This window comes from Anolis sagrei, chromosome 4 (assembly GCF_037176765.1).
Source record: "Anolis sagrei isolate rAnoSag1 chromosome 4, rAnoSag1.mat, whole genome shotgun sequence".
Classification (NCBI taxonomy): Eukaryota; Metazoa; Chordata; class Lepidosauria; order Squamata; family Dactyloidae; genus Anolis; species Anolis sagrei.
Genome location: NC_090024.1, coordinates 149,617,691 through 149,629,841, shown reverse-complemented (window position 1 = coordinate 149,629,841; position 12,151 = coordinate 149,617,691). Strand labels below are relative to the sequence as shown.

The 12,151-nt window shown below is 39.0% G+C and overlaps 1 protein-coding gene across 2 annotated transcripts in view; it reads right to left on the bottom strand.

Annotated features, from left to right (window-relative positions):
- Positions 1–282: 282 nt before the first annotated feature.
- The window catches only part of PALMD (palmdelphin), a 71,436-nt gene continuing 59,567 nt past the window's right edge, over positions 283–12,151 (bottom strand). For both annotated transcript variants that reach the window (XM_060773939.2, XM_060773938.2), the window contains 4 exons: positions 9,663–9,696; positions 9,467–9,580; positions 6,467–7,570; positions 283–2,157 (listed from right to left, as the gene is read on the bottom strand). In XM_060773939.2, the coding sequence (XP_060629922.2) occupies positions 2,114–2,157; positions 6,467–7,570; positions 9,467–9,580; positions 9,663–9,696 (1,296 nt within the window). In that variant the 3' untranslated portion in view covers positions 283–2,113. The remainder of the gene's footprint in view (positions 2,158–6,466; positions 7,571–9,466; positions 9,581–9,662; positions 9,697–12,151) is intronic.

Below are 12,151 nucleotides of genomic sequence, written 5' to 3'. Positions count from 1 at the left end.
TAGTGCTGACGTTCTGTCTGCCTGTGTTTCCTATCATTGAAGGAGACAAAAGGAAGAACGGATACACCTCATTGAATAATTCTAGATGTCTTGGACATGAAGATAGCCACCAAGAAGTCCAACAGTAAAGACATGTTAGAAGTTCTCCCTAACCCACCATCCCTTCCAGTAATAGTTGCCATGGATATATTTCTGTATAAGACAGAAAATGCTCAAAACATGATTTCATAATAATCAATGGTACATGTTAAAAATCCTCCCCTCCATTAATTAAAACAAATCCAAAGTTCTTCAAAAGGTATATTGTTGACACATTTTAGAGGCTGGACTTTCCAACAAATCCATCTTTCTTTGTTACTTGTCATTTCTTTCTTTTGCAGCAAAGGGGCAGTGTTGTTGTACTTAGTATTATTTCAACATAAATCAAAGCATTGGGAATGCCACTTCCACTATTGAGACACTGTGTGGTGCTCTTGCTCATGTTTAATAGCAGTTAACTCTTAGGATGGCCCAGTTGAACAAATAGGAAGCTCAACATGAGCCTAAACTTCCTGAGACAATTAGAAATATAAAAATTGAAAGCTAAATGTTGCTTCATTTAGCTCTCCCCTGCTTGCAAATATATGTACTTCATTAATATGAAGCTGGTTGACACTGGAAACATAGCCTTCAGTAAAACAAGTTAGTGCTACACATATTACATGCATCCATCTCCATAGCAGGCAAGAGTTTTGAAGCAGGAAGGTATATCCAATTGGGGAAGAATAAGATCTGACTAAAGCTGGCTACTAGTATGAAGTTCCCCATGTCTTTGGGTTTGTAATAACCAGATCTTTCCTTAACATTTCCTTCACCATTTATCCAGTAGGAATCAAATGGGAAAAAGAACGTGTCTGGTGTTTAAGGTAAGGGAATGTACTCTGAAACCTCCATGTTTGCAGCTCTGATTTTTGCAAAGTTTCCAGTAAATGTTGGCAGCAGAGTGGTAGTGGAAGATCTAGGGCTCTTCCACACAGCCCTATATCCTGGAATATAAAGGCAAGAAATCCCACATTATCTGAGTGTGGACTGAGATAACCCAGTTCAAAGCAGATACTGTGGGATTTTCTGCCTTGATATTCTGGGATATAGGGCTGTGCAGAAGGGCCCCTTGAGATCTTAGACAAGTGTTTTTTTATTTATAGTTTCTCACTTTCTTGAGATTTCTGTACCCTAACCCTTGTGAATGACTATAAGTATCATGATGAGTTGGTATATGGTCAAGTAAAAGCAAGAGTTACACTCTAGCATAGAGATGGGCAATGTGTGACTCCTTGGCTGCATGCACCCCATGGAAGTAAAATAGCTTTACCCCAGAATATCTCTCCAAATTTCTTTAAGTCAGTGGTTCTCAACCCGTGGGTCCCCTGATGTTTTGGCCTGCAACTCCCAGAAATCCCAACCTGGTAAATTTCTGGGAGTTGTAGGCCAAAGTACCTGGGGACACACATGTTGAGAATCACTGCTTTAGGGGGTGTGGTGGGCAGTGCCATCATGTTTGGTATTATCCTTGAGTTCCCCAGAGGTCTAAAATTTTCAAAAATGGGTTTAAGCCTTCAAATAGCTCAAGAAGGTGTCAAAGCATGGTCAAAATGACCCCTTGTCCCTAAGAGGGCATGACAAGGTAAACAGGTGATATTTGTTTCTGCATGGGCAAGTGTGATGTCTCTGTGTGTAGGTTCTCTTGGAGGGCGGATGTGCCCCCTAGTATTCCACAGTTGCTCACTCTTACGATAGCAGCCCATGTGGTCAAGAAGGAGAAAGAAAGAATTTTCATGCAACAAAATTCTCTGTTATCCGTTCCAAGATAGGTTTCCAGGTTCCTAGGACAAATCATAACATGGGGAGTTTCCTATCATTCTTACCAGTCATTCTTAAAGGGATGCCATTTTTAAACTGTTATGGATCTGGAGTGGCAAACTATCTCTGTCCGAGTATTTGTCCATTTAAAGTGCCATTATTTATATATATGTATATTTGAATAAGCAAAAGCCACCCAGGTCCAAAATGCAGAGAATTCTTCTTTTGGTTCATATCACATAGCCAGATATTTAGCCTTATTCCGCTACAGATGTTAAATCACCCTTTTCCCCAGTTTTGCCATTCTCATTCTCAGAGCTGTAAAATAAAAAGGAAACATCAAAATCAATATTGAAAGTGTTATTCCATTGCTGTTTTTGAATTTTTGTTATTGTTGAGAGAAAAACTTACCTCCTGTATAGTTAGGATAGCTGATAGAGAAAACATTGTTTTATTAGTGTTAAAATCAGTAGTTAGTGCAGAGAGAGATAATAGCACAGGCAACAGACAAAGAAACTCTTCTGCTTGGATGACATAGTAATAAGTGGAGTTGCAATTTCAGTTACTATGTTGTTGTCTGTGTAAAGGATTAGATTTCCATTTCTATGTCCATTCCTCCAGTCATAGTATCAGGGATTCCATGGGTTTATGTCACTGTGTATATCTGTGTTTTACTAGAATGCTAAGGCATGCCAGCCAAAAGAGATGCTGCTTTGAAAGGGATAGTATGTCACCTGGATTAAAATGAAGATCAGAGAATACCTATCTATGACTTTTCATAATTGCTGTGACTTCAAGTGCAATTCTTAACTTAATTGAATACAATCAAAAAGATGCCTTTTGAATGAAAGTTACACATATAAATGCAATTTTGACAGTGCAGATTAAGGCAGTAGTGAGTAGCAGGTCTCCTGATAGTGGAGTAGTGAATCCAGTCTGGCCCTCCATATTTATGGGCTTGACTTTTGCAGATTTCTTTATTAATGGACTTGATTAAACATGTATTCTCTAAAATTCAACTGGATAGTTTATTTCCAATAGAACTTGATCATAAAAGTCATGCTGGTGGACCAATAGATTCCTAGAGAGAACATCCAGGAATCTCTAGAAATCTTAAGGTCCTCTAGAGCAGTGGTTCTCAACCTGTGGGTCCCCAGATGTTTTGGCCTTCAACTCCCAGAAATCCTAACAGCTGGTAAACTGGCTGGGATTTCTGGGAGTTGTAGCCAAAACACCTGGGGACCCACAGGTTGAGAATCACTGCTCTGGAGTGAATTTATGATCAGTTTCTGGCAGAAGGTGACCACAGAGTCATCTAAGAAAGAGGTTTTCACTCAGGTAAAAAGGTTTTTTATTTGCAGTTTTTCACTTTTGTGGAGGGCCCTGCACCCCTAACCCCAGCAAATTTGAAGGGCCAAGTGTAGTCTGAACTTTAAAGGAGTTATTCAAGATGCTGAATGTTAATCTCCAAGCTATGTTAAAGCTATAGCTACCAAACATTACTCCATTAATGTGAAAATGGGTCGGAACTGGGAGAAGCTGGTAGCCAGTGGCCATAGGCCTAGTTACCTCTTGCTCCCTGTAAGCCCTATACCGCAATGACATATATACATAAATAACATTCTGCACTGTTGGTAGGACTCTAAAAGCCTTACGTTAGAAACAGACTATATTGCAACTCCTTTATCTGCAGGATTGGTACCCATAATTTCTCTTACATCTGAAAAATTGTTCTCTTAGGCATTTCCCACACTCCACAGTATGATTCTAAGATATGCTTCTGCCAGAAATTGACCATAAAGTTATGGAGGACTCAGAAGTGCTAGGGAGATATTCTCTTTAGGCATTTTCTAGGTCTTCTGGTACAGTTCAATAATATATTTCCATTGTCATATGACTATTATAATTTTCATTATAGATATTGTTGTTGTTATTTATTCTCCTGAGACTCATCCAGAAATTAGTTTTTTTCATACTGCAGGTTATACTGCTATTTATGCTGCAGAGGTATGCAACTATGCATAGGAGAAGTTGCAGACTATTATGTTGAACTGCAAGGTAATGTGAACAACAGAGCTAGGGAATCTGTACCTTACAGATATTTCAAGGTACGCTTTTCCACCTGTCCCAGTCAGTTTGGCCAGTGGTGAAGAATGAAAGGAGCTTTAGTTCAATAACATATATGAAGGATTATAGATTTTTCATTCTTAGTGTTGAAGGATCCTGGCTTTTCTTTTAAACTAACCAACTTGTGCCTTTCTCACAGTGAAGACACTCTCTTGCTACATGCACATTGGTTGGCCACCCAATCTTTCATTTCATTCCTTAGCATTTTTGGCTTGCTATTCTCCTACAAAAGTATCTAGGAATGCTTCATTGGCACTTGTACCTTCTTCAAATGTAATGAAGTGGCAATGATTTCTTTGGCATTCATAGGCTGAATCCCCCCCCCCCCCCAAATAAAAAAAAGAAATGCCAAGAGAACAAACAGTCCTTTGTGTGTTACTACCTTGGTTACAGCAGGTCTTCCTGGCTTTGTTTCCTTTTTAGAGCAAGCAGGATAATTATGAGATTGTTTTAGAAAATTACGCATTTCCTAGCATTCACTACTTATTCAGTGTGTGGTCAGACCCTTTAACAATGTGTGGGAAGAGGTATAGAGAAGGGAACCAAAGCAAGCACAGCAATTCAATGGCAACACAGTGGATGCTAAGTTCTGTTGGAATTCTCTGCTGCCAGCTAGTTTAAGTTCATTTCTGTTCCAAAATTGTAGCTCAGACAGATAGGCTACTACTTACTGCATGGAGGAAATGGTAGATAAGAAAGTCTTTCTTTGCAAATCAGCAAAGGTTTCTAATTCTAATATAATTCAAATGCATATAGCCAGTAACCATCACCAGCTATGAAAAGAGCCAGTGAATATAGATCCTATGTGGGAAATCATAAAAAAGTTAGACTGGAGATATTTGAGGACTGTCTTCTGGCTAATAATAAAAATAAAAATACTAGGATTTTGTTTGATCTGTATTTTCCAGATTATCTGCAAGGTTCTATGTAGCTGTGTTCAGGAAAATACATATTTTCAAAAATATACACAGAAAAATATTTTCACAACAATGTTATTGGGGGTGGGGGGGGGGGGGCAATAGAATCTGTAGTCTAATACATCTGGGGCCACAAGTTTGGAGCAATCAGGACTAAGGCCTTCAGAGCCTTGTCTCATTCATGTCCTTGACTGAAAATATTTAAATAAATTAAGAGTGAATCCTATGGGTTGCTGTACGGTTTTCAGGCTGTATGGCCATGTTCCAGAGGCAGTCTCTCCTGACGTTTTGTCTGCATCTATGGCAGGCATTCTCAGAGGTTGTGAGGTCTGTTGTAAACTAGGAAAATGGGGTTTATATATCTGTGGAATCCTATGTTTTCAAGGCCAACAATATTCTTTTGAGCAACCCCATATGGACTATTGACCCAACAGAAGGCTAAATGATTTATACTGGGCCATCATTGAATTGATCAATATCCAATTTGTTTGCCTGGAGTACAAAAAGGGAATTGGGGGCAAAGACCCTCTGGCCCCTGTCATGCTATCATTCATTTCCAGTCTTGTTTACATTCAGAAAGTATTTGGGTGTCCTGGTTCTGCATTCAATAATGTTGAAATAGGCTTAATTGATTTTTGTTAATGGAACGCCTTCCATGTAAGCCTCTGTTGGATGACAGCATTGCTGAATGAAGTCAATAGATGTAAATGGTTCTAAATTTTAGCACTGACTTGGAGATCAGGATTATAAGATGTGAAAAAGGCAATTTTACATTCACTCAAAGTGCTATCAACAACTATGTGTGCTCAGATGCAGTATTAATATGAACCAGGACTGAAATCTAGATTCAAGGTTATTTTGTGCTTTTAGAATACAATTGTAAGCAATATGTGTATAGCAAGAAGAAGAGTTAAAGATTTCATGCAAACAGGTTAGAAAACGTGAGACATTTTTATTCAAGGTAGATGGACAGAGAGCCAGAGTTTAGCAGAAACACAAGAATTTGGTTGTAGTCATACATAGAAAAAGAGACACAAAGACAAACAAACACAGAGTAAGAAAAGATGTCAGATTTTGCAGGTAAAAGTAAAGCAAATCTATTTAACTAATATTTCTGAGTTAAGGTGCAAGGTATAGTCTACAGTACAAAGTCAAGGAGACAGAGGCACAATTGAGTTCCAAAATACAAAATCTATAAATTAAGACAAAATGCAATTATTTACAACCAAAATGCAATTTGAACCCATTTTGTCACATGTCACAGGGACAATGGGTGAATGCTTTTGTAATCAGCATTTTGGAGATATATTCAAAATTCATTTCTGATCCTTTCCTTCTCCTCTCTACTTAACTTCAAGAAACATTAATTTTATTTCTTTGAAGAATAGGGTTCCTCAAAATCCTGTGGCTGTTGTTATCTTGCACATACTTAAGGATTAAATGGAAGTGTTACACATTAAAAAACAAGGAGGGAATGGAATAGAAATTGTATATTAGACAGGAGAAGAAAGAAAAGGAAAGAGTAACTGGAACAACTAATCACATGAGAACACAACATCGTTGTGACTTTCTTGGTTTTTTACCTGTTAAGGAAGGATCTTCCGTTCCATCACCTGCTTGCTGGTTTTCGAGTTGACCGTTGTAGGTAGAGTGGCTTAAACTCTCCTCTTGTTCCTTGAGTGATATGGAATTTTTGTAAGGTGAGTCGTTCATATTGTCACCAGCAGTTTTGCTGGAGTTTCCTTGTAGAATTGCACTTGTCTGGCTGGGTGGCTGGTAGACCTGGCTGTAAGGACCCACTGGATGATACAAGGGTGTCTCAACTTTATTGCCTTCATTGCTGTCTTCTTCTTTTACTACTACTTCTTCTTCGTCATCTTCATCATCATCTATGACAACAAGTTCTGCATGGATAATCCCATCATATCCACAGACAGTTTTATTCAGTTCTTCATCATCCACATGCTGGTATCCCATAAAGATCATTGTAACAGGTTCTGTATCATCTACATAGCACGGTACTGCTTGGACTATACTATAACTGGACTCGTCATCACCTTTTAATGTCACAGAAGAAGGCCCTTCATTAGTGTTGACAGAGTTTCTCAATTTTGGATCTTGCCTCATCTTGTGATATGGCTCCACAGATTCTTGTACAACTTCTCTTTGAATATTTGTTGCTACCTTCTTTGGGGGGCTAATTGATAGAGCAGATGCTGTTTGCTGAAGAGCTGGGGAATGAGAATTCTTCTGACAGTCCTTTGAATGGTCTAAACCATTTTCTTTGGTATTGGCTGTTTCGTCGACAAAACAATCAAGTCTGTTCATCTTACTTGGAGTAGCACCTTTGTCACCATTAAGTCCCTGGGTTGACTTATCATTCTGAGGAGTTGTAGGTCTGCAAAATGGGTTTGCATATACTGGCTCATGATATTCAGTGGGTGACTTGGACTGTTTTTCAGTTGCTTGTCTTAAGAGGTCCTCCACCTCAACAGGTGCAAGGCCATCCACCTCATCGGTTTTGATGTTTCCATTGGCACACACTGCATAGACAGACTTTCGGCCATCATCGTACACTTTTACTCCTGCACCTTTAAATTCATCTGATGGAAGGGGTATTGTTGATAAAACTGTGCTTTCCCCAGTCTTCATATCTTTTTCAACTTTAATTTCCATAGCAAACAGGGCTGTATCAGAAGAAACAGAATTTCCCTTTAGAGAGGTTTAATAAATTGCTAATATTGTATGTTAGACTAATCAACTTACACATAATATGGGGTGGTCAACATGTTATTCCCAGGCAGCCAGTGTCCCCAGACAACCCCTTCCCCACTTGTTGTTATGTGTCTTCGAGTCATTTCTGCCTTATGAGTGAACTTATCATGAAGTATTCTAGATTTGCGATGTGTGTGACTTCCTTAAGGTCACCCAGTGAGCCAAATGGCCAAATTATAAATCGAACCATTGTCTTCAGAATTGTAGTCCAACTCTAAAAACACTACACCATGCTGGCTATTCACTTTCCCTTCCAAATTGGTGACTGGGCTGCTCCTCAATTCCATGGCTTCTCATTTGAATCAATGTACATGGGGATTACAGAAAATGTGTGTGCTGTTGGGGATCTGTACTATTTTCTTGGAATCAGTCAGTACCTGAGGCATGGACAATTTCCATTAAAATAAAATGGGTATTTTTTAAAAGCAAACGTTATTGGCTAAAGGTGATAACCCTTTGAGGGAGTTGTAGTGGTGAAATACAGGCATGCTTACAGGATCGGGAGGCGTGGGATAGTTTCATGACTACCCCACGCCTATAAAAGTGATCTTGATTTTTAATCAAGTTTCCCCCAAACTGATCTTACCCACAGGATATTGTTGAAAATGGGTAGAAGCTTTTCTCCTACCTGCCCTGATGATTCAGATCAAGATTATGGTTTCTCTTCTACTATTATTAGTAATACTATTGAGGAAACAGCATTTGTGAAGCTTATCTCTGTCTCATGTCTGATCAGGTGGGAAACAGGGAACAGTGCACATGGAGTGTGTCCAAGGGCTGTGTTGCAAACAGCACAGAAGAGAATGAATTGATCTATACAAACTCAGTATGAAGTAATTCCTGAGTTTTATTCACCAGGAAGAAGGACCGGGCTGTGTCGCAGGTAGCTGGGAGTCAGCTGCATTAAATCACTATTGACCGAGAGGTCATGAGTTTGAAGCCAGCCCAGGTTGGAGTGAGCTTCCAGCCATTAGTCTAGCTTGCTGTTAACCCATGCAGCCCAAAAGACAGTTGCTTCTGTCAAGTAGGAAATTTAGTTACCGCTTTTATGTGGGGCGGCTAATTTCACTAATTTACAACACCATAAAACCTTCCAGCAGTGTGCTGAAGAATGAGGAAGTACTCCATCAAAGGACTCAGTGTCACAATGGACAGCTCCCCCCGTGGATGGAATCAAGCTAGAATCGAGCATACCCTCATGAAGCTGGAAAAAGCTGGAATGTTAAATTGCCTCTGTGTCTGTCTACATATATTGTATGTCTAATTGGCATTGAATGTTTGCCATGCATTGTAATCTGCCCTTAGTCCCCTATGGGATGAGAAGGGTGGAATATAAATACTGTAAATAAATAAATAAATAAATAAATAAACAAACACTTATTAGAGATGTGTGAGTACCTCATTGTTCATACTACAAATCCAAGACTCCATTAAATATATAGTTGTCTCTCCATATTTGTGGGTTTGGCTTTTGCGGATTTGCTTATTTAACAATTTGATTAAAAAGGTTTTTTTTCTAAGAAGCTCTAAGTCCTCCAGTATGACTCTATGGTCAACTTTTTCCAGTCATGCTGGAGGCCATAGAGATATCTAGAGAGAACTAATCTCTAGGTCCTCCAATGTTGAATTTCCACCTGAAGTTGACCATATACATAGTTTTGCTGGAATATCTAGAAAATCCTAGAGAGATCAGGTTAAAAAAATAGCAATTTCTTATTTGCCATTTTTTACTTTCACAGTGGTAGTATGCCTCTAACCCCAGCAAACATGAAGGGCTGACTGTTGTTAATTACATTGCTGAACTGTACCTTTTCGGTTTTCTTCATCTTCCTCTGTTTCTAGATGCTTCGTCCTTTTAAGTGCAGATGGTTTGAAAGATTTGGGGAGATCTGGGATATTGGCATATATGTAGTCAGCAGGTTCTATAAAAAGAGCCATTTGTCAATCTTCCTCTGGTGTGACATGCATATGTAATTTTAAATTCTATGCTTTAAGTGAACTTACCTTCTCTGGTCTCTATTCTTTCCACCTTCACAGACTAAGAAAAAACAGCAAAAATAGGTTTAGTGAGTTTCATGAAGCTTTGAGAAAATATGAAAGAACCTGAATTATTTTCATATTTGGGAAGCTTGGTGTAAAAGAAAAAAAAGAAACAGAATCTTTGGTCTTCCAGAAATTTCCAACTCCAATTCCCACATTTCATTGTCGAGTCTGGTTGGGCTGATGGAAGTTGACATGCAAAAATCTGGAGGACCAAAGGTTCTCCTCACTTGGAATGAAGACTTCACTGTGCAAGATGATACTATGTTTGCTTATTCAGAAACATGTCCTACTGCACTCAGTTTTCAGTGTAATTACCAGGTAGCATGCATAGGTAAAAATACATAGTTGCAAAGATGTGGGATCCAGAGGTCCCATAGTATTTTTAAAAATCAAAGGGGAAACACAAGTGGAACTGTATCATACATTACTTATAATCATTATTCTTTAATTAATATAATTATAAGTAATTAATCATAATAAATAACTAATTTGTAGTTCTTAATTCATGAGTAAGACCCCATCCCAGAAACACTATTAATGCCTTTACAGTAGAATCTCGCTTATCCAACCTTCACTCATCCAATGTTCTGTATTATCCAATGCAGTCTGCCTCCCACCCTGATCCACAGCTGTTTCAATATATTGCGATGTCTTGGTGCTAAATTCATAAATACAGAAATTACTACATAATTTAAACTGCATTTTTTGTTGATTTGTTGTAAAACATGATGTTTTGGTGCTTAATTTGTAAAATCATAGGCTTTCCCTTAATTCCTACTTATTATTCAACATTTTTGCTTATACAACATTCTGCAGGCCCGTTTATGTTGGATAAGCAAGACTCTACTGTATTTGACTTTGGTTTATAACTGTCATACACGGAGAATATGATTCAGATAATCCATTGAAATTGACACCACATATCAAAAATAAGAGCTTCACAATCCCACCCTCACTGTAGTAATGCAGTGAGCTGCTGAAATCCTTGAAGGACATACACGCAGGTTTGCACCATTTCAGATGCTTTATAGTCTGATGACACCAGAATGATTAGCAAAGATGGAACCAACATTTAAAAAATGTTTGTTGGAAATGTCATCAGAAAGATGGAAATTTTAACAATATATGATGGACATGCCCCTAAAGAAAAAACATTTTAGAATTAGAGAGTAGTTGTGATGTGCTGCTCCCATAGTATATATTTATTATGAATCATTTAACTCCAGCAGTTTAGTTGGCAGTGGGGATTTAATTGTATACAGTGAGGGGCACAGCTAGTTGTATCATTGGAAAGCATGAGGTGATCAATATAGGTAGCAGAGTGGCTGGAGCAATAAACTGTGTCTATCCTGCAAGGGAAACATTTACTTTGCCTTGACTCACATCATCTGCATCCTTCACTTTTCCACCAAGGCCACAGTCATGTTCCACTTCATGTGATGGCAAAATTCTCATACCTATGTGAATGTGTTTTTAATTTGTTTTAACTGTTTATTTTAATATCGTCAATGTTTAATTTTATTTTAAAATTTGTATGTTTTTTAGGTTTTAAAATATAAATTGTATTGCTTTTAGTGTTAGCTGCTTTGGGTCTCTTTTTTAAAGAGATAAAGTGGGATACAACAACAGTCTAACTCCTAGATAAAAAGCAGCTGTTGCATCTTAGGAACATGTTGATCATTTCCATTACCTTGCTTGGCAGCAACCTCTCCACAAAAGTCAACATTGACATTGAAATACAACACTGCTTGAGCTCTGTGAGTGCAGCTTTATTCTGAATGAAGTAGAAAGTGTTTGAGGACCGGGACATCCGTAGGGAGACCAAGGTGCTTGTTTATAAAGCTATTGTCCTCCCAACCCTGCTATATGCCTGCGAGACGTGGTCTATCTACAGACGTCACATGCAACTCCTGGAATGATTCCATCAGTGCTGCCTCCGAAAAATCCTGCAAATCTCTTGGGAAGAGAAGCGGACAAATGTCAGCATGCTGGAAGAAGCAAAGACCACCAGCATTGAAGCAATGGTCCTTTGCCATCTACTCTGCTTGACCGGCCACGTTGTCCAGATGCCCGACCACCGTCTCCCAAAGCAGTTCCTCTACTCAGAAATCAAGAATGGAAAATGAAATGTTGGTGGGCAGGAAAACAGATTTAAAGATGGGCTCAAAGCTGACCTTAAAAACTCTGGCATAGACCCTGAGAACTGGGAAGCCCTGGCCCTTGAGCCCTCCATCTGGAGGTCAGCTGTGACCAGCAGTGCTGTAGAATTTGAAGAGGCATGAATGGAGGGCAAAAGAGAGAAACGTGCCAAGAGGAAGGCATGTCAAGCCAACCCCGACCGGGACCACTTTCCACCTGGAAACCAATGCCCTCACTGCGGGAGATGATACAGATCAAGAATAGGGCCCCATAGTCACCTACGGACCCACTGCCAGTAAACTAATCTTGGA